At 60.9% G+C, this 22,152-nt stretch overlaps 1 protein-coding gene across 1 annotated transcript; it reads right to left on the bottom strand.

Annotated features, from left to right (window-relative positions):
- Window positions 1-3,234: 3,234 nt before the first annotated feature.
- Window positions 3,235-22,120, bottom strand: SLC26A11 (solute carrier family 26 member 11). The gene is made up of 17 exons (XM_086688241.1): window positions 22,018-22,120; window positions 20,763-20,998; window positions 20,042-20,234; window positions 19,609-19,694; window positions 17,038-17,117; window positions 15,780-15,922; window positions 15,142-15,317; window positions 14,648-14,720; window positions 12,246-12,296; window positions 10,164-10,224; window positions 8,628-8,683; window positions 8,406-8,546; window positions 6,370-6,497; window positions 5,903-6,002; window positions 5,370-5,503; window positions 4,835-4,907; window positions 3,235-4,088 (listed from the first exon to the last, which is right to left on the bottom strand). The coding sequence occupies exons 2-17, from the start codon at window positions 20,994-20,996 to the stop codon at window positions 3,997-3,999; spliced, it is 1,821 nt and encodes a 606-aa protein (XP_086544367.1). The 5' UTR covers window positions 20,997-20,998; window positions 22,018-22,120; the 3' UTR covers window positions 3,235-3,996.
- Between the last annotated feature and the right edge of the window lie 32 nt (window positions 22,121-22,152).

The raw sequence follows: 22,152 nt of genomic DNA, 5'->3' as shown, positions 1-22,152 counted from the left end.
GGGGCAGGGAGAGGGGGAGACACAGAATCTGAAGCAGGCTCCGGGCTCTGAGCTGTCAGCACAGAGCCCGACACGGGGCTCAAACTCAGGAACCAGGAATGCTGAGATCATGACCTGAGTTGAAGTCGGACGCTGAGCCGACTGAGCCCCCAAGGCGCCCCAGAAGAGATTTTATACGGATAATCACATTTCAGTCAGAAAAAGGCTTGCTGTCCGCCCAGGGAAGCCCAGCTCCGGGCAGACTTTCTAGTGAAGAGGGAGTCCCTGCCCCACTAATGGGGACACCCGCCGCTCCCCATGTTAGCAAGCAGAGCACCCTGACCCATGGGGAGGCTTCGCTGGGGGTGGGGCCTGCAGGGACTTGGCCACTGAGCCTGGCGGCCCTGGGGACCCTGTTCCACGGTGGCTTCAGACCACAGAGGAGGCCTGAGGCAGCAGACACAGGGGACCCGGCCCCGACTCACTTCCCCCGGGGCGGGAGCCTGGGCCCACACGATTCCCTCCCGCCCTCCCCTCCGCCCTCCCCCCCACCCCCATCCAGAGTCCTGCCGCAAACCGTCTCCTGTGCCTCCTGTCGGGGACTGCCCCTCAGACGTGCTTATCAAGGAAGGCGTTCGGTTTGTGGTGGGGAGGGGAGAACAGGACACGAAATAACACCAGGAGGTCCGGTCCTGAGCAGCAGCGGCTACTCGTGTGCGTGACGCACGCCAGGCCTTCACCCTGCTCTTCAATTAAATCCCTGCAGCGGTCCTGTGGGGGGCGTGGAAATGACGTCTCGGAGACTTCAGACAATTTTCCCCAACGTCACGCGGCGAGAAATCGGGACCTGACCTCAGAACAGCTCTCTGCAAGCCGGCCACGCCACGCCGCCTCCTCCGTTGCCACTGTTTCGGTTTCTTCCAACGACCTCCGGGGGTGGAGGCAAACACATGAGCTATGAGCTCGGGACAGCGGGGGCCTCCTGACCGCCTGGGACAAGGATGTCTCAAACCTGGGTTCTCTGACACGGCAGCCACACGACACACGGGGCACAAAGCTCAAGGCGTGGCTCGTCTGAACGGGGTCGTGCTGTGAGCGTACAACCCGTGCTGGGCCTCGAGGATCTCGTACGAGAAAACTCACGTCAAGAGTCTCGTCGGTGAGTCGCGTGTAGATCACAGGTGGAGAGGGTAGCATTTCGGATGATAAATACGTTAACTTCACCCGTTACCTTTTGCTCGTTCGTCAGGGCCGCTGGCAGTGTTAAAACGGCACGCGTGGCTCACGTCTGTGGCACAGGTTGTGCTTCCCTCGACGGTGCGGTCCTGCGTCTCCAAGGCTCCGAGCTGCTGTGACAGGCGGGCGGCACCGGTGGGCGTGTGCTCCGCAGGTGACCCGCTCTCTGCCATTCTCAGGTTGTGGCTTCCCGGGGCACCCATGGCTGGGTGGCACGGAGGGGCCCTCCGGCCAGCCAGGAAGCTGGGGGCGGGGGGGGGAGGAAGACTTGTAGGAGCCAGCACTGAAGATCTCACTGCTTGGTCAGGGCGGCTGTAACAAAGCAGCATGGCCCAGGCGGAGCCCCCCAAGTCCAGGATCCGGGGGCCAGCAGGCCTGCTTCCTTCCGAGGCGGAGGCGAAATGCGTTCCCTGCGGCAAGCTGACCGTCTGTGCTGTTCCTCCGCTTATAGAAGCATCACCCGACTTCTGCCGGCTGCTTCTCCCTAGGGGCGCGTCCGCACCCAAGCTCTTTTCCTAAGCACTGAGCGAACGGGTGAGGGCCCATCCTGATCCAGTAAGTATGGACTCGTCTCAGCTCATTACACTCGTAATGATCCTCTTTCCCAATAAAGTCGCGCGCTTGGGGCACCGGGAGTCCCGTGCTGCCAATCCACCTAATCCACGGTTAGGTCCAATCCACCAATCCACTAATCCAATCCACAGTTAGGTCCCGTGCCTAACCGCCACGGTGTTGGTGGCGCCATGACCTTGTCAGCCTGCCGAAGGCAGCACTCCAGCCAGTGCTGTCGTGGACACAGTCCCATGGGCCCCGGCGCGTAGGCCAAGGCCCCAAGGGGGCTTACCTGCTGGCGAGGGATGGTGGGGCCCGGCCCTGCAACTTCTGGCACCAAATTCCCAACTCTTTCCGTGCAGTTGACCAGACCAGTCCTTTCTCTTTTATTTAACGTAAGCTCTAATTAGAAATCAATTATAAATTTAATAAGCTCGTAAATAAGTTAGGAATTTTAAACTCAGTAAATTTGTAACTTCATTCTGTTACGTGCTATATTGATATAAAATTAAAATACCATCGTTTAACTTAAGTTTTTCGACCTTAACAGGGAGAGAAGACCACATGTGTGCGTGCACACACACAAGGCGGGGAGGGGCAGGGAGAGAGGGAGAGAGAGAGTCCCAAGCAGGATCCACGCTGACAGCACAGATCCCGACGCGGGGCTCGAACTCACGAACCCTGACATCGTGACCTGAGCTGAGATCGAGAGTCAGATGCTCAAGCGACCAAGCCCCCCAGGCGCCCCCGCAAATGGTCTCTTGAGATGAAGGTCGTTCTGCAACTCTCCCTTCAACAACACCCGTGTGCAGGGGCGCGGGGGTGCCTCGTCCCTCAGCCACACAGCCCTGCAGCTCATGTGCTTCGCGGTCACGACGTTCCCAAACGGAGACACTTAGCTGGCCTTCATTCTCTACAACTGCCAACCGGGCTGCGATGCCCATCCCCGCATCTGCGCCCCGGAAGAGGATTCTGGGAAGCCGTCCTCCAGGCTCACAGGCGGGTAGGGCCCGCCAGAGCAGACGGGTGGCCAGTCTCCTGGTTTAAGATGGGGTGTGCTTGGTGTGTGGGCTGGGGACAACTGGACGGCCGTCCCCCAGGGCCCTGGGCAGCGGCGGCTAGGCAGACAGGGCTCGAGGACATGCTCATCTGTGCAGATGGAGAGGCTCCTCGAGGAAAGGAAATGCAGATTCAGGGACGGGGTGCGCTCGGGGCCTGGAGGGAGAAACATCGCGAGACCGGGGCCCAGGCCGCTGGGCCAGAATGTGTCTTGGTGGGACCACCGGTGAGCTCCAGGGGGTCTATCTGCACAGTGAGTCCTTTCTCTAAGAAGTTCCGGGAGCACAGGCTTCCTCGGCCGTGACAGCGGGGGTGGAAAGGTGCGTGCACGGGCGGGACAGGCAGAGGCCACGTGTAGAGGCTCGGGAGTCCGTTGTGACACATACACAGAATAAAATACGACAGAGCCACGGCAAATCACGGTTCTGTTTATTATCACAACGCGTCATTCACAGCAAAGACTGCACAAAGGTACGGGTCACAGAGCACCACGTATGAAAGGACCCCGTCCGCGCACGACCGTAAACGCACGCACCCACATGCTGACGTACGGACCCGTACGCACGCCGCGGGGATGGGGTCTGCACTACCGCCAAAGTGGATGCAGGAGACCGTCTCCTGCAGCTTTTACAAGAAGCGTTTCCGATTTTTACAAAAACACCAAAGCTGCTACGTTTTTAATTTAAAAAAACAACAACAACAAAATTATTTTTAGCAAGACACTTTGAAATCATTTGGCACACCTTGGCTTTCTCCCCGACGACAAATACGGATGCCGCCACCAAGGCTCGAACCCACCTCCGAGCTGCCCACTCCCAACGTCCCCTGTAACCAGGAAGGTGCTGGGGCGTGGAGACCCCTCCCCTGGACCGGGTGGAAATCCGTCCCTTCTTTCTCACATGGTCCGTCATTCTAGAAGGCTGTCTTTAAACCACTCTTCAGAAAAACGTGCGTGCCCAGGAATCAGAAGGGAGATAAATATTCAGTCACCCCAAATAAAGGCAGTGAGAGTCCCACCTGTGGATCCTGGTGTGTGGTTTTCCCTCCTCCTTCCAAGGTCACCTGCTCAGAGCCCTCAGCTCAGCGTGTTTATCGGGTGGCATCCGGAATCCCGGCATCAGGAACCTTCCTCGAGACGCCCCGAGCATCAGGTGCCCGTCGGTGCCCCAATCAGGCCTTCAACAGGGCGACCTTGTGTTCCGGAACAGAATCCTCGCTGATGTTGTAGGGCTGGGTCCCCGGTTCCTGACTCAAGTATTTCTCTGCAGAAGACACAAGGTTCACAAGCACTAAAAAAGCTGAAGTGGGGAAGGTTCAGCTCATAGAATGGGATTTTGAGGCTGGCACTTCAGGGTCCTGGTGCACAGGGAGCTGGGGTCCCCCCAGCCGGCACCCCCAACCCCAGGCAGGCTTCCAGCTACGTCCCTGATCAGAGCCTCATTGCTTTCCACGCCCCGATAACCCTTCCTCAGTGCCGGGCGGTCCCCTGGCAGGGCCGGGCCACAGCTGTCCCTCTGTCTCCTGTGGGTCGGCCGTTTCCAGCAACAACGTGGCTGGATCTCAGACACCACGCTGAGCCAAAGAAATCGGACATGAAAAGAACCTTTGCGCTCCCCTTTACGTCAAGTTCTGCAACAGGCAAAGCTGACCTACGGTGGAAGAAATCAGAACAGCGGCTCACCCTGGCGGGGGGTCATGAAGGGGGCTGAGGAAACCTTCTGGAATGATGGAAATGTTCCATCTCCACTGCGGACACCTGGCTGTACCCACCTGTCAGAACTCGAGTTGCACACTTAAGATCTGTGCGTTCACTGAACCTATGCTGTACCTTAAATAAAGACATCCCCCCCAAATAAACCCCCAGAACAAGAGGGCCCCCCGATTCCGTGGCCTCTGCCTCACCCACTGTGCCCACGCTCCCCACTCCACCACCTGCCACCCCGATCCTGGGGGCCACGGGCACGCGCGGCTGACGCGGCTCGCTCTCAGATGACCCCGCCGTACCCACCTGCCTCTTCCAGCGTGGAGAAGTATTGTATACCCTTCAGGCCAGCGGACAGCAGGGCACGGACAATGGGAACCTGCAGGGCAGGCAGACTTTAATCCCGGGCAGGGATGCTCCTGTCTCAACACGTGGGCACGCGAGGTCTGGGGCGGGCCCGCAGGTCCAGGGCCACCGGCCAGGTCACTGCTTCCCCCAGAGCGTCCAAGTAGTTACAACTCCACCTCTACTCAGGGAAACGGAGGGAAGGAACTGGGCCTCCTGGCTACACTAGTAGAGGAGTATTTAGAAGTTGACGCTCTAAGGAGGACACAAAAACGAGCTCTCTGTAGACAGGACGAGGAACGTGACCGTTGTCAGCAGGCTTCAGAGCCAGGTGCCCGGGTCAGGGAGCAGGGGCCACCGTCCTCGCTGTGTGACTTTGGGCGGCTTACTCAGCCTCGTGGGGCCTCGGTGTCCTTGTCCTCACGTGGGGACGGGAACAACGCCGACCTCACGGGCAGGTCTGAGGGCGAAAAGGGCCGCCCGTCGCGACACCCACCTGCAGGCCGACGAAGGCGAGGGTGACGCCGTGCCTGTGGAAGTCTCCCAGGAGGTCCCCGAGCCCCAGCACCACGGTGTAGTCAATGCTGCAGACGTGGGTACAGTCCAGCACCATGCAGCGCGGGGGGGACGCTGCGGAGACAGGGGCTGGCGGGTCAGGGGCCAGAGCGAGGCCACGGAGGGCTCCGGCCCCAGCAGGGAGGGTGGGGGTGGGGTCTGCAGGACCTGTGATCACAGCCGTCTGGAGACAGCAGCAGTGACCCCCTTCAGAGGAGGAACGGGCCCCTCTTCTTCCCCGAACACCAACTCCCGGGAACAAAGGACGGTCTTTAGGAACAAACGTTGGGGAAGAGACCCTCCTGCTGTGTGCAGACGGCAGGCACCCACCGGATGCCCCCGAAACGCCCCGAGACCTCCTGGGCCTGAGTGGGTGAGCTCCCTGGCGGCTGAGGACAGGGACTCAGGGTCCCGCGGGAGCAGAGGGGGGTACAGAGAAGGTGGCAGGGAGTTGGGGGGCCCCAGCCCACGCACCTTCCAGAGTCCGACTCAGTATCGCCTCCCGGAGGGACTCGATGGCCGGGAAGTGCAGACCGCTGGCCGGCTGCAGGACCAGCACCGGCCCCTCTGACACCTGGGGACAGAGCAGGGGACAGCCGGTGGGTCCTGGAGGCAAGTCCGACCTGGCAGTTCCGAGAGGGTGGCCCCTCCAGCAGGAGGCCCCAACCCAGGCCGACAGAACAGAGCGGGGGGAAGCACAGCTGACGGGCCCTCACGCCTACCCGCAGCCTCACGTGCAGCAGGAGAGCTCTGTGGTCCACGGCAGGAGGCTGACACCCGTCCACTGTGTGAACGGTCACTGGGTGGTGCCACGGGCCAGAGTCGCACCGAGGAGGCGTGCAACAGTTGAGCCAAGGGGTACCGCCCAGGGCACGCGTCACCCCACCAGGCCCCCTGAGGCCAGCAGACCCCTGGCTCGGGGAGATCAGATGGGCCGGTACCTGCATCTTGGGTCTGGCCACAGAGTGCAGGAGGATCAGAGCGGACACCAGGGTCCCGGCCAGGATGCCGTACTGGACCTCCCAGAAGCAGAGCAGGAATGTCACGCAGAGGGGCAGCAGGTCCAGCCCTGGAAGAGAGGAGTCCAACTGAGGGGTGGCTCCCTCAGGATAAGCTGGGCTCCAGCGAGCCCGAGCCCCAGAGAGACCTCCGTCTGGGGCCCCAGGGGCTGACGTGGGCCACGGCCACGCTGGCCGAGACGTGTCAGGGGCAAGACGTGTCTGGCCCTCCCTGCCTGGCTGAGCGGCCACTAGGACCTGACAGCCAGGCCCAGGGCCCCTGCCCTCAGAGAGGAGGTCAACCGTGGGCACCTGTCGGGGACCTGAGGAAGGGACCTGGGGGGGTCCTTGGGCAACACGCGTGACTCCTCTGAGCCACGGGAGGAAGGGTCCTGGGGCAGGCAGGAGGGCTCGGGGGTCAGCCTAGGATTCGACTCTGACATGTGTCACTCAGGGGAGGCCCCATCCTCCCTGGGCTTCCGCGGGGGCGGAGAGCACCTGCCGGGCCCACACAGGCACCCACGCGTCTCAGGGCCGTCCCAAAGAGGGCGGCAGCGACACAGCAGGGAGCTGGCATGTGTGGCACGTGAAGAAATCACCGATGCCTCTCGGGGGCAGACGGGAGGAACCAGGGAAGCCCCGTAAATCCCTCCACTGCTTCAGCCAGTGAAACAAACACGTGAACGGGAGTTCCGTCAAAGGCACTGCAGGCTCCAGGGAGTCCCGAGAGGAGTCAGGCCGCTGGGGTGACCCTGAGGCCTCTCATCTCTCCCCAGCCAGGCCAGGCTTGAGGCTGGGAAAGGGGGGGAGGAGAAGGAGGTGGGCGGGGGGAGGGGAGAAAGGGGGAGGAGGGACAGAAGGAGGGGGAGAGAAAGGGGAACGGAGGAGAAAAAGGAGGGGTGGAGAGGAGGGAGGAGGGGTAAGAAAAGGAGGAACAAGGGGAGGAGGAGGAGAGAAAGGAGGGATGAAGGGGAAAGGGAGTAGGAGAGAGAAGCAGGGGAAAGGAGGGATAGAGGAGAGGGGAAGATAGATGAGGGAATGAGGGGAAAGGGGAGGAGGGGGAAGGGGAAGGGCAAAAAGAGAGGAGGAGAAGGAGAAATGGAGGGGAGGGGAGGGGAGGAGGGGAGAAGAAGGGATGGAGAGGAGGAGGGATGAAGGGGAGGGGAGGAGGGGAGAAGCAGGGATGGAGGGGAGAGGAGAAGAGGAAGGAGGGGAGGGGAGGAGGGGGGAAGGAGGGATGGAGGGGAGGGGAAAATAGATGAGGGAATGAGGGGGAAGGGGAGGAGGGGGAGGAGGGGAGGGGAAGAAGAGAGGAGAAGAAGGAGGGATGGAGGGGAGGGGAGGAGGGATGAGGGGAGGGGAGGAGGGGAGGAGGGGGAGGAGGGGAGGGGAAGAAGAGAGGAGAAGAAGGAGGGATGGAGGGGAGGGGAGGAGGGATGAGGGGAGGGGAGGAGGGGAGGAGGAGGGATAGAGGAGAGGGGAGAAGGGATGAAGGGGAAGAGGGAAGGGGAGGAGGGAGAAGAAGGGATGGAGGGGAGAATCCATGAGGAAATGAGGGGGAAGGGGAGGAGGAGGAGAAGGAAGGATGAAGGGGAGGGGAGGAGGGGAGGGGAGAATGAGGGATGGAAGGGAGAGAAGGGGAAGGAGGGAGGGGAGGAGGGGGAGGAGGGGGGAGGGGAAGAAGAGAGAGGAGAAGGAAGGACGGAGGGGAGGCGAGGAGGGGGAGAGGAGGAAGGATGGAGGAGAGAGAAGGGGGAGCAGGGGCGGGGGGAGGGCAGCAGGGGTGCCTGCGGGCTGCAGACTCACTCCGCACTGCACGGAGCGGGTCTGGGGCACCCTTCGCCCTCCTGACCCACGGCCAGCAGGGCCACCTCCCGGGACGACGGTAACCCCCGGCCGCAACCGTGCCCCGTGGGTCCCGGAAGCCGGTGGGGGGAGGATCCAGGATACGTGCGCGTGACCGGCGAGCACACACGTACTCTTCACGCGCCAGAGCGTCCCGAAGATCCCGGCGTCAAACAGCGGAGCCACGGCCATGATGATGATGGCGGCCAGGGCGGACTTGGGGATATAGTAGAACAGCGAGGTCAGGTAGTCCAGCGACAGCAGCACCAGCACTCCTGCGGGGTGAGGGCGCAGGGCGTCATGGGTGACCACCAGCCCCACCCCGCACGAACTCCGGGCTTGGGGGGGTTGCTCACCTGTCACCAGGCCCCCTGCTGGGGTGCACACCCCCGACTGAGCGTTCACAGCCGTCCTGGAAGGAAACACAGACGCCCCTGGTGGCTGAGGGGCCCTGGACCGGCAGGGGAGGCTGGCCCGTGGGACCGGAGCGCCTGGAAGGGGACGTCGGGGCCCCGCGGACACTGGCGCCTAAGCGGGGACACTGAGGAGCAGCCAACCCTGCCTGTCCCCAGCCTGTGGCATTTCGTCACGGCAGGCTAGCAAAAATGTCACTGTGTTCACGGATACCCAGACATGCCGCTGACACTATCGTGTGCGGGACATCCCTCTCACCACACACTCGTCTCCCACATGCACGCGCACACATGGACAGAAAGGCCTGGAGAGAGAACCGCCACGGGCTGATGGTGAGGCTCCTCCCAGGGGACCGGAAGTCAACTTGGCTGTTTTCGACTTCCCTTTTCCCCGTCGCCCGTTTGGAAAACCGCATCCGGTCCCGCAACCCAGGAAAAGACTTCTCTGCCCAAGAACTCGACCCCGGCCCACATCTTCCTCTGCCACCGCGAGCACCACAAAGGGAGAACCCGGTTTCGGCTCCCAATCACCCTGACGGTGACCTGTGCCCGCCTGCATGCCCTGTGGATATGCCAGTCCGTCTGTACGTGTCCACAGAGAGCCTAAGTCGTCTTCCGCTTTTCCAGAGCTGGGCAGAAACTTCATTCCTCAAACACTCACTGATTTTTCTGGTACCCGTTATATGCAAAGTACTGCACCAGACGGGGGCACAAAACCTGCGACCTTGATGGACAGGTCACAGTACAAGAGCTGGTGGAAGGTTAGACTGAGGACACACGGAGGGTTTATTTCACAAACCAGCCCAGTGCCCGCAGGCTGCTGGCTTCGTTCTACGCGCTCTCGTTCAACCTCCGGTAACTCTGACGCGGGCCCGTTGTGATTCCTATTTGCAGGCGAGGACACGGAGTGGGCCCTGCGGCCCCTCGGACGCGGGGGTTTGGGGGTGTTGCGGAGGTCCAGTGCTCAGACGGGGTCGGGCCAGCGGTTCTGGGGACGCAGGTGCTGCTGGCCAACGCCCCCACGTCTCCCCCCCCAGCAAGGTCACTCTCTGCCCTGCCCTCTGGCCTTCCGGGGAGGGGGGGGTTGGTGCCAGCACGTGTGGAGGCTGTGCGTAACCCACACCCGTTTCTCCAGACGGAGCACGATGCTTCCCGTCCCCTTCCGGAATACGCTCCGCCAGGAGATGCGGGGAGCCCTGCCGCGTGCTGGGGACGCGTTAGGAGTAAACCGCGGCACGGGCGGCAAGAGAAAACAGGTGAGATGGTGAAGGGCAGCAGAGTGAGCCCAGGTCCTGCCTCCCACGGATGCCGCTGATGGAGGGGTGCGGCCACCATAGGCAGACTTCTGCCCCGGAGGAGAACAGAGGGGTATCGAGATGTGGGCAGGAGCCCGGCAGGCTCTTCGAGCTGCATGTGGACCCTCTGGCCTGGGCTGGGACCTCCCCCGCCCAAGGCACAGAGAAGGACGTGGTCACTCACCGCCCAAAGCTGCCTGTGACCGGGTAGGAGGAGACGAGGGAGCCCAGCACGTTGGTCAGGCCTGGGGAGGAAACGGAAGCAAGAGGTTTATCCGGGGGGAGCGGGACATAAAACGATACAAACACATGGGACGTGATGATGAAACAGGCCGGAGACCAGGAAGGAAACAGGAAGAGGGAAGTGGGAGGAATCACCCAGGGGTGTGCTACGAGCGTCCAGGCGTCTGTCGTAGGGAAGGAAACCCAAATCGTGATCTTTGCCGAGTTCACTGGGGTTGACCCTAACTTTAAAGTAACTCTGGCCCCAGCCTTGCCCCGGTGAACTAAACATGCCTTTTTCCATGTGTAACAGGGCCCAGAAGGCCCACCAGCCCGGAGGTCAGCTATCCCCCTCCTTCTTCAAACCCACACTCCTTTCGTGAGACGACCAGCTAGTACACAAGGTCACGGCTAGTAAGTGCCCCACTCCCGTGACACTGACTCACCCACACCTGAGACCCTGGCCGGGACCTACGAACGGAGATAACTAATTAGCCCACGTTTATCACGGGCGGCCCTGCCAGCATGTGGCTCGCCCAGGGCCTTCCCAAAGACCACAGTCCTGCACGGTCCATAACGCCACAATGGGCTCACAGGTTCAGGTACCCGCTTTTTTTTTTTTTTTAATTTTTTTTTCAACGTTTATTTATTTTTGGGACAGAGAAAGACAGAGCATGAACGGGGGAGGGGCAGAGAGAGAGGGAGACACAGAATCGGAAACAGGCTCCAGGCTCTGAGCCATCAGCCCAGAGCCCGACGCGGGGCTCGAACTCACGGACCGCGAGATCGTGACCTGGCTGAAGTCGGACGCTCAACCGACTGCGCCACCCAGGCGCCCCTCAGGTACCCGCTCTTGAGACAGCTCAGGGTGGGGCCCGCTCAGAACCAGGCCCTCCTGGGTCCCACAGCCCAGCACGTGCCCCGAGAGCAGGGCCACACATCGCTGGAGGTAGCAGAGGCCGTGTGCTGACCACACACGGTCACCCTGACTCTTCGCGATGGCCCGAGACTCCGGTCAGAGACCTGACCGCGTGGTGTGGGCGTTCTGCGGCGCCCGTCCGCCACGACTCAGAGTGGAGCCCCCCAAAGTCTCTGTGACCCATCCTGGGGCCCCATGCCCTGTGCTGTCAGGAAACTCAGTGGCTCCAGCCCAAAACGCCACCATGCAGGGAAGCAGCAGGGCGGGGGGCAGGGGTGGGGGGCTCCTGTGGACTCCCTGGGGAAGACACCTACTGGCGCCGCCAGGTCAGACCCCTGCCTACCTCACAAGCGGCAGGAAGCAAAGGCAGAAGAGCCTGGTGTCCACAAATGAAAAACAGTCGTGAGAACTCAATTTAAGATGCGGGTCGTGCCCTCAAAATGAATCCCCAGAGGGGCGCCTGGGTGGCTCAGTCGGTTAAGCTTCCGACTTCAGCCAGGTCACGATCTCGCGGTCCGTGAGTTTGAGCCCCGCGTCGGGCTCTGGGCTGATGGCTCAGAGCCTGGAGCCTGCTTCCGATTCTGTGTCTCCCTCTCTCTCTGCCCCTCCCCTGTTCATGCTCTGTCTCTTTCTGTCTCAAAAATAAATAAACGTTAAAAAAAAAAAAAAAAAAAGAATCCCCAGAGAGGCCAGATTTGTGGAAACTAAACAAAAAGCCAGGACACCTGGCATAGACCCACCCAATAGCGGGGCCTACGCGAGTCTTCGCTGACCTGCCTGCCCGGCCTGCAGGGGGGTCACGGGGAGGGGGCGAGGACAGACGGGGTCCCGGACATCAGCAGGCTCACCCGGAGCCCACGTTCCTCAGCGATCTGACCCCAACGTGGAACATTCCTGGCATTCCTTGACCCGGAGCAGAGCTACAGACCTCAGGGTCTGGTATACAGCAAGTGCTCAATAAGCTCCAGTCACAGCGACACCAGAGGTCAGCCGCCTATGCCACGTGAGTATGCACGGGACCATCTGGGGACGGGCCCGACTCGCGGCCACCTCTGCTCCTTGTACCTCGCCACGCGCATCACCACGGTCTGAGCAGCCCGAGTGAGACCACCGCTGGGGTCTTACCGATGGCCAGCAGCTCCTGGTTGGCGTCAACGTGGTAATTATTCTGAGACGCTACGGAGAGAGGATAAAAAGTCACTAGACGCACGGCCTCGCTGAGAAAACGTCCGTCAGACAAAAAACAGATTATCAACTTCCACCCACGGCAACGTCTACGTGATATAAACGTAAGCGTGTAAACATGCAAAAAAACACATGCATGTATGCGAACAAATACGCTCAAGCGTGTATGCGTGTCTCCCGAGAAAGGGCAGAAAGATGGGACGGGAAAACGTGAACAGCGGCCAACTGCGGTGGCGAGAGCGGCTTCTTTGTACGCGTGTGCACCTCCCGCGTGCCCTACGACGACAATGTGTGCTGCTCTCACGAGAAGGGCGAAGTCCGAAACGAAAACCTGTCTGATCACGAGTGGGGAGGACCCGGAAGGCACGGACGAGGCCATTCAGACAGACGGGCAAACAGGCACGGGGTGGGGGTGGGGGGAACACGCGGCGGCCGTGAATCCCAGGCAGCGGCTGGCACGCGTTTCCGTGAAGGGCCAGCTGGGAACATTTTAGGCTCTGCCGGCCACACTCTGTCACGACGACTCCGTGCGTGTCACAGCCGGAAGTAGCAGCCGTGGAAACCGCGATCACGTGAGCAGGACCGCGTTCCAGGAACACCTTTCTGCTACACGAGTACTGAGATCATGAACTTCACGTGCTTTTCGTGTGTCAGGAAATCCTAAACTTGTTTAGAAATTTTTTTCAAACGCTTAAAAATGTAACAGCCACTCTCAGGCCATGGGCAGCAGCACGGGTTCTCCAAGCCCCCGATTCAGAGGACGACAAGCTTACAAGTTAGGACAGGAAAGCGACTGACTTCAAAGGAAAACAGGAAGAGCACGAGCAGGGGAGGGGCAGAGAGAGAGGGAGACACAGAATCCGAAGCGGGTTTCAGGCTCCGAGCTGTCAGCACAGAGCCCGACGCGGGGCTCGAACTCAAGAGCCCTGAGATCCTGACCTGAGCCGAAGTCGGATGCTTAACCGACTGAGCCACCCAGGCGCCCCAGAAAACAAAGTTTTAAAGTGAGGCGAGAGGCATAAACTCTTTAAGATGTAGACTCCAAAATGCCCCCAAATCTCCCTTGCCAGAAAGATAATCTTGTACAGAAGAGCTGTACAAGAAAGATTTGATCGGAACATGACCTCGAGCAGCCACTTGCATTTGGAAGAGAGTGTTCGAGACTCTCTTCGGAAGGACAGAAGGGTCAGGCTGCTGGCGGTTCGCACGAGGAAACGAAATCCTGGCATAACCAGAGCCGATCTATGGAGACAGAGCGACACGGGCACCTTTCCTGGGTTTCATCTTTAGGGTCCACCTAAACCCCAGGGTGAGAGCCTGTCATAAAACGAAATGAAAATGCCACCCACACAGACAACACAAAGCTGGACGTCCAGCAGACCAAAGGGAGGGGACAGGAGAAGGATGGAGCAGCCTCAGCCCAGAGGGAGGAATGAGGGCAATAGATATTTAAGCAGATCAAGGTCTCCGGGCCTCCCTGGGGGCAAGGAGGGGACAGGCCAGGTGTGCTCAGCCGACTGAAGGAGCACATTGTTAACATTTTTTCTATAAATGGTTTTTATTTATTTACTTTTTTAGAGAGCCAGGGAGCCTGAGCAGGGAGAGGGGCAGAGGGAGAGGAGGAAGAGAGAAAAAGAGAATCTTAAGCAGGCTTCATGCTGAGTGAGGAACCCAACACAGGGCCCGATCCCACGACCGTGAGATCATGACCTGAGCGGGAATCAAGAGTCAGGCACTCAACCGACTGAGCCACCCAGGCACCTGACGTTGTTAAACTTTTAGGAATTTTGGGAACCTGTCACCAAACATAGCCGTTACTATCTATTATGTGAAAACTTCCCATCAAATTGTATTAAAAATAAAAATATACTTAAAACTCCTCCTAAAAAAAACAAAAACTCCTCCTTTGCCTACGGACGTTTTCCTAAGACGAGCTCATTTCAAAGCATGTGCACGTGGGGGTGTGGCTACCGCCTGGGGGCGTGGCCATCGCATGGGGGCGTGGCTGCCGCAATCTCATCCCAGGATGGGAACTTCAAACTCTGTTCTGCTGGGAGCCACGTAGGTGGAGGGAACGTTTCCGTCAAAGAAAACGCAAAGGGGAAATGCAAGCCCTTCTTTTTCTGGAGAGCAGGCTCCCAGACGTTAGCAGCCACCACTGGGTGAGGTTTTTCATTGTAAATCCACTTTCACCACAAATTTGTGTTTAAAGACGAACATGTACTACTTGGATAAAAACACAAGCTGTGAAAAATCAAAGCAGAGAACAGAAAACAAAAGAGCAGGCAAGCAAGTCAGGCTCCCGGACAGCACCAGGGAGGCGTGGATGGCGGGCACCTTACCAAAGGACTTGGCCACCGCGATGCTCTCCAGGAGACCCATCAGGGGCACCACGGCCAGCCCAGCCCCCATGTCCTGAGGGAGGAGACAGGGACAGTGAGTGACCCTCCGAGGAAGGAGAGCAGGGGTCTGAGCAGGCAGTGACCCGTCCTTCGGCTGCGGGGCCGTGAGCTCACACGCGCAAGGAGGCAACTCCGTGTGGCACGTGCACAGAGCAGGACACGGAGCGAACCCCTGCTTTGCCAGCGCCCGTGACGCGAGACGCTCCTCTGGGCTCAGGGCAGGAAAATAAAGGCGGTGTCCTTTGAGGTCGTGCCCCATCTGGAACTCTTTCGTGCCCGTCTCTGCACCCAGAGGCGCTCCGCCCTGAGGACTCAGGGGTCCCAACGGGGCTCAGAGCTCCTTGTTACGAGGCGGATGCATCAGGGCGCAGACAGAACCAGGCCAGAGGATGCCACAGCTCAGCCCACAGGCCTGGCTCCCCGCCTCTACCCACCTGTACCATCTCGGTGAAGGAAACTGTTCCGTTGGCCGTGGTCACCGAGAAGGGCGGAAGGCGGACGGGAGGGAGCCCCTCGGCCGTCTGTCCGGTTAGAACAAAAGGCTGGTATCCAGTCACCTCGAAGGAGTACGCGACCAGGGCGGCAAAGGAGACCACCAGCGCGTTGCGAGCTAGGACAGAGCGAGAACCATTGGTGAACCCGGCTCCTCTGGGTGACTGGGGTGAATACACCCTACCCCAGCCACGGCCCCTGACGCTCCCGCCTGGGAAACAGCACGGGCTCGAGTGACTGTGGGGAGGGCGTGAACACGTGATGCCACGGCAAACCAAGACGGCAGGACGGGCGTATGGCGACGTGCAGGGCCCACACGCGTCACCTACTGGCTCACCTTGCGTCCCACCCCTCGCGTCTTGCCTGGGCTGTGCTGGCTGCTTAAGTGGGGGTGACACCTCTTCCCGGAACATGAGCCCCATCATGCAGCCAGCTCTCAAGTCACATCCAGACCAGAGACAGGAGAATCCCTCGGGGTAGGACTCCGGGGCTGGGGGGGGGGGGGGTGGGCACACGGGGCACCCCTCACCCTGGGTGTGCAGGACGGCTGCACAACTTCCTCGGCCGGAACACCCCTCACCTGTTGTGGCCGTCCAGACCAGCGCGTGGCTGAGCCGCACGCCAGGGGGCATCTCAGGGTGGACGGGGGGCACGTGGTTCCGCATCAGCTTCAGCACCAACAGCAGCACCATGCAGACCAACCCCAGCACGGCATCGCCCACCCTGCGGACAGACACCGGTCACGCCCAGGCCGGCCCAGGGCATACACCTCTGCCCCTCGGTTGCCCCTTCCGCGGGAAAGCCGCCTCTCTCGGTTGCTCTTCTCGCTGTCTGCTAAGCAACGTGCTTCCCTGCTCTATTTCGACATTTTGTTCAGTGACCACGCAGGCCAGCGCAGGCCTGGGAGCCGAGGCCCGAATCCCAGTGGCACTGGGGCCACTAGCTCACGTTTTGAGTCACGTAGCTCTGTGGGCTGCAGACGCCTGGACTGTTCCAGGAAGTTCACCTGCAGGAAGAACTGCCTAGGGAGATCTGACTGCCTCTTATGCTCTCTGACCGGTCAGTCTCCAATTCTCCTGCCCCCCTCCACCCCCCCCGGAGGATGACCCCCACAGGCTGCATGACCCGGGCCAGGGAGCCCCTGGCTTCCAGTGGGTTCAGCCCCGAGGAGCCTCACTGCAGACGAAGGGGAGAGAGGACAGTCGGTCACAGGTCTCCCCCTCTCCCTCCAGGCCTCAGCACTGGCCCCACCGGGCAGCTACCCCCAAATCACTGCTCCTCCGGCCAGGGACACGTCCAGACTCTCGGCTCATCTGGGATCCTCTCCTATCGGTCTTGTTACCCTGGCTGCTCTCTGGGGGAGGCCCTTCGACTGAAGAAGCCCCATGACCCGCTGCCTGCCGCCCGTCCCTCGGGCACATCCACATTGCCTGCCTGCCCCGTGGCCTGCGTTCTCCTCACTGAACCACAAACCTCTGGACAGACCGCTGCCCTTCCTCTGCGGGGGGCCCTCCCACTCCTACCACCCAAGGCTCTGTGCAGGGCCACGGGACGGGACCGGCTCTCAGGTCGTCCCGCACAGAGCTTCTCAAAGTGCAGTGCACACACTGACCCCCCGGGGCCCCCGCTGAACGCTGGCTGCTTGAGCAGGTCCGCGCATGGCCGCGAGTCTGCATTCCTAACCAGCTCCCCTGTGACGCTGGTGCTGCTCTGGGACCTGTTCGAAGGGACAGGCCCCAGAGGTCGGGAATAAGTTCCCCCCGGGGGTGGGGCCTGGGAGAGGGGTTCCGGGAGGAAGGGCTTCCCTACACGGACAGGACCACACGGCCATGAGGTACCTGGTCTCTCCGATGTTGCGGAAGGTGTGATACACTTGCAGGAAAAACTGTCTGGGGATACCCTGCAGTCCCAGGAGGTTCTGTTCAAATGGAGATTCAGATCAGACAACCTTCTCAAAGTGAGGCCTGAAGCCCTCCCCTGCAGCATCTCAGTACATTGTAAACCCAGAGTCCAAGGGCCCTTGCTGGGGGCACATCCCAAGGCTCTCTGGGGACCCTCTGCCCATTCCCAAAGCCCCCAGGGGCAGGGGATCGTGATCCTTGGGCGAAAGAGACCAAGGACACGTCTTGGTGAATAATTCTCCCTTGTGAGGAAAACCAGTCCGGGTGATCTCAAAGCAGGGAGACCTCTTCGTGCGCCCTGGTCAAGGGTCTGGGGTCACTGCCGGCCCACCCCACCCCGCCCTGCAGGCCCCACTGCCCTTGGCTCCGTCCTGTCCCTCACACCGAGCGCCCCATCCCTACCCCCTGCCACTGGCCCGAGGCCACAACCCTCACCCGGAGGCCCACCAGCCAGGCCCACCTCCTGGCAGAAGTGCAGCCAGGTGGAGCCAAAGGCAGAGCCGCTGGGGGCTCCGAGGGGCTCCTGGGAAGGATGCTGGGGGACCCAGGAGGGCAGGGTCCTCGGTGGGGAGAAGGGGTCTACCCCGCATTTTAGTTCTTTCTCCACTTGAGACCAGGTGGCGAACATTAGCGTGAAGGTTGATGCCCCGACCCCCAGGATGGTCAGGCCGCAAGGATCCCCAAACCTGCACACAGCCCCAGATGGGACAGACACTGGGGTGGAGACACATGGATTCTGGGGCCCAAGGAGCTCCCAGCCAGGGCAGGTCAGGAGGACCCCCCCTCCTGACCCTCCCCCCGCGCCCAGCTTAGGGCTCTCAAATGGCTGTCGTAACCTGGTCAAGGCGTTAAAGATTTGGGGGACCTGGGATTGCCAAGTAAGAGTGCATTAAGAAGCGGTCCTCTATAGGGGAGCCTGGAGGGCTCAGTCAGTTCAGCGTCCGACTTCGGCTTAGGTCACGACCTCACGGTTCGTGAATTCAAGCCCCACATTGGGCTCCATGCGGACAGCTCAGAGCCTGCTTGAGAATCCCTCCCTCTCTTAGAATAAATAAACTATTAAAAAAAAAAAAAAAAAAAGCTGCCCCCTCTGTATTACAGTCCCGTAAAAGAACAATCCTGATGCTGAGAGAGAAGAACAGTGTTTCCAGAATAAAGGACACACTGTCCCAAGGAGCAGCACTTGCCGAGCTCACCCTGACACACGTGTGCACAGAATACATAAACTGTGCCCACCCACACCTTCCTGAGCAGCGTCTCCTCTCTGGTGCAGATAACCACAGACCTGCCTCCCAGGAGCAGCCTGAGAATCAAACACGAGGGAGGGTTTGGCCCAGCGTCTGGCACGTAGCAAGAGCACAAACAGGGTCAGCTCTGGCTCATACGCCCTCGCGTCCCGGACTCTCCCGCTCCACCACCATCAGAGAAACGCGCTGGGCCAGCCGGGAGCAGAGCCTGGCCATGGGATCCACGCCTCGGAGAGGCCGGCCGAGAGGTGACACACAGGCGGGGGTGGGGGTGGGGGGGTGGGGGGGGGGCCTTCATTCCCACACCCTGGCTCAGTTCTACTCCGGGCGCCCCACTGAGCACTCACTTCCTTTTTACAAAGCTCAGGGCCAGGCGACCGCAGTCCTAAAGAAAACACGCCCTTCGGGAACTTAAAACCCAGTGAAAGGGCAGCAAATAAAGTCCTCAAATAATGGATGGTGATTGGTTCTGGTGCTTCTTACGGTTGTGTTTCACAGAATTACAAAGAAGCATGGCATCTGAAAAGCACCAAACGGGCGCCTGGGAGGCTCAGTCGGCTGAGTGTCCGACTCTTGATTTCAGCTCAGGTCGTGATCCCAGGGTCTTGGGGTTAGCCTCACATCAGGCTCACGCGTTGAGCGTGGAGCCTGCTTGGGATTCTGTCCCTCCCTCTCCCTCTGCTCCTCCCCAGCCCCAACGTGCGGGGGTGCACATGCACTCTCCCTCTTTCTCTCTCCCAAAAAAAAGTATACAGAGGTGCCTGGGTGGCTTGGTCAACTGACATCTGACTCTTTATCTTGGCTCAGATCATGATCTCGGTTTGTGAGTTTGATCCCTGCTTCAGGCTCTACGCAGGACAGCTCGGAGCCTGCTTAGCATCCTGCTTGGGACCCTCTCTCTTCCTCTCTCTGTCCCTCCCCTACTCATTCTCTTCCTCTCTCGCTCCCTCAAAAACAAACTTTAAAAATGTATACACGTGCGTCCAAATAAATTTTTAAAAATAAAATCAAAGAAAAACGGTCAACAGAAATTTAGAAAAAGAAAACTCTAGACTGTCGTTACCAGTCGCCCACATTACCTCCTGCACGGTCCAACCGTCACTCAGCATCTTCCCCAGGGGCTCACGGGACCGATGGAGATGCGCTGGAGCACCTGTGCTCTGAGCTCCAGAACAGCAAGCCATCAACTAGCCCGCACATATCGACCCCAGCCCCTGTCCCACTACCCACGAGGTGCCTGGGAGCCAGCTAGTGCACCTACCTTGATCTGCCCGAAGCCAATGGTGATGGTGGCAGCAGACGTGAAACCTTTGATGACAGGGCAGGAGATGAAGTCCAGCAAGAAGCCTGGCCAGCCGAGAGAGAACACTAAGCTGGTCCCAGCTCTGCCCAATCCCAGAGGACGTGGCTAGATGTGGGCTGGGACAGGCGGTCCGGGTGGAACAAGGCTAAGGACCACATGCCCCGTCTGGACTAGTTTGGACAGTGGAGAAGGGAGGCTAGGGTCTGGGACCCGGAGCCCTTCTCCAAGTAGAATAGTAGAGGGCTGAGAGGGCCCCCCTCACTCACACACACACACACACACACACGAAGAGCCCTTGGGACGCAAAGAAGGAAATTTTGGCTGAGGGCCAGGGCATCCCCGGGACGCAGGGGCCTGGGTATCCCGTGACAGGAAGGCCCGAGAGTCTTACCCAAGCGCAGGAAGCCCATGGCTAACTGGATGCAGCCAGACAGAAAGGCCAGCAGCACGGCGTAGGCAGGCTCATGGAAAGTGTAGAAGGAGACCAGGAGGGACATGATGGCCGTCGGGCCCAGGGTCACATCCCGGGAGGTGCCCAGGAAGAAATACACGAAGCATCCCATGAAGGCAGAGTAGAGGCCGTACTGGTGGGGAGACAGCACTGAGCATCAAGGAGGCACACAGCATGCCCACGGTGTCCCGTGGGCAGGCGTCTAAGCGCAGGATCTGTTGCGGGTGGCTGTCGTGTCCTGCGGGGACCCCGGTGCACAGGCGGGGTAAAGCACTCACGCCGTTAGCCACGGTTGGGGACCTACAGTGACCGGGGGCCTCTTTTCCACCTGCTTCCCAGCGGGGTGCCCACAGGAGTACAAAGGCCTGAGCCCTTATCTCAGTCTAGGAGTCTAAGAAAACGTTCTCGTGAGTCATGCTGCCGGGCCCCTCAGGCAACCCAGCACTACTGGTCCAGTGCCTGCGTGTGAGAGCGGTTACAGGGGCGTGTGTCTGCCCCAAGGCGGTCACATGCTGCGGACTGCACGCCAAGCCTTCTGGGGGCCCCACGGGGCCGGGGTTCTGGTGCCCTGCCTGTCTGGAGGGGACACTACGCATTTCTGCTCGGCTCCCGGGACGGTGCTGAGGCTGGAGTGGGGCGGCAGCGGGGGCAGACGTCTCACCTGGGGCGGGAGGGCAGCCACCTCGGCGTAGGCCAGCGCCTGCGGGATGACCGTGAGCCCGACGGAGAGTCCGGCGATGGCGTCCATCTTCAGCCATGACACGGAATAGTCCGGCAGCCAGGCCAGGATGGGCAGCCGCCTCTGAAGGGCCGCAGGGGAGCAGCAGCGGGCCTGTGGGGCCATACTGGCACCCGAGGGCCTGGCCTGCCCCAACGCCTTCACAGGAGAGGGCATGCCTGGGGTGGGCATGGGAATGACACAGCAGCAGTCAGGGTCTAGGCTTGGGAGAATCCAGCAACAGGGCAGGGCCCAGGGCATCAGGAGGGGCACACGGGCGTCCCCCCAGGGGATCTGAACCAGATGGATTAAATTTGCCCTTTGCTGGCCTCGAAGGAACCCAACAACCAGCGCAGAGGGGGCCTCGACAAAAGATGCAGTCCCCCATCCAGTCCCCTGCTCGCTACCCTCCCTGAATCCCACCTGCCCAAACGCCAGCTGCTTTCTTTCCAAGGCCCCTCGACAGAAAGAACGGGATGAACGGTTTCTCGGTGAGGGACCTAAACGCGAATTAGAGCCCACGTCTCTGCTCTCGGGATAATCTGTTTCTTCTTTTTCCCTCGCCAAGGAATTTAACGGCAGCAGCGCGAGGACTAGAGGGGTCCACGGGGGCTCCCTCGTCTGGCAGGCGGCGCGTGGGTGGGGGGCCTGCAGCCTCCAGGGCCCCGAGGCTTTCCAAGTGCGCAGCGCGGGCGAACTCCACCCACTACGGCTGACTGCGGCGCGGGCGGTGGGGGTCTCGCATCCTGAGGCCGCGCCTCACCCCACCCCCCACCTGTGGCATTCGCATCCCTACAGGAGCTCCAGGGACTCTAGTGGGCTCTGGGGAACGTTCGAGGCCCCTCCATTAATTCCGGGTGCGCAGCATCCTCTAGGGACCTGGCACCTCCCTCCCCTCCCCCCTCCGCGCGCAGAGCCGGCCTCAGACCACCCCTCACCCCCGGACCCCAGCGCACCCCGCCTCCCACCCTCGAAGCCGCCTGCCCCGGACGTTGGGTCTTAGGGTGGGCACCCCACGCCTGCTGACCGTTCCAGCAAGGCCGAGGGCGGCGGGGACCTGGTGGGGACGCGGTGGGGAAGGGTCCCCGCGAGAGGAGCCCGCACCCTCGGGCCCCGAGCCTCCCCCAGCGACCCCAGCCCGTCCCCCGCAGCTCGCCCACCCCGCCCGGGCCTCGCTCCCCGCCCGCCACAGACCCACCGGGCGCCGCGGCTCGGGGTCTCCGGACGTCGCCGCAGCCCGGGTCTGCGGGAACCGCAGAGGGAGAGAGAGGGAGGGGAGAGTTGGAGGGGGCGGGGCCTGGCGCGCACGTGACCTCCGGGGCGGGGTCTGTGC

The sequence above is a fragment of the Puma concolor genome, chromosome E1 (assembly GCF_028749965.1).
Source record: "Puma concolor isolate L17-30 chromosome E1, mPumCon1.1.hap2, whole genome shotgun sequence".
NCBI classification, from domain to species: Eukaryota; Metazoa; Chordata; class Mammalia; order Carnivora; family Felidae; genus Puma; species Puma concolor.
Note: the sequence above shows the minus strand (reverse complement) of the source record. Positions and strands in the feature narration are given on the sequence as shown.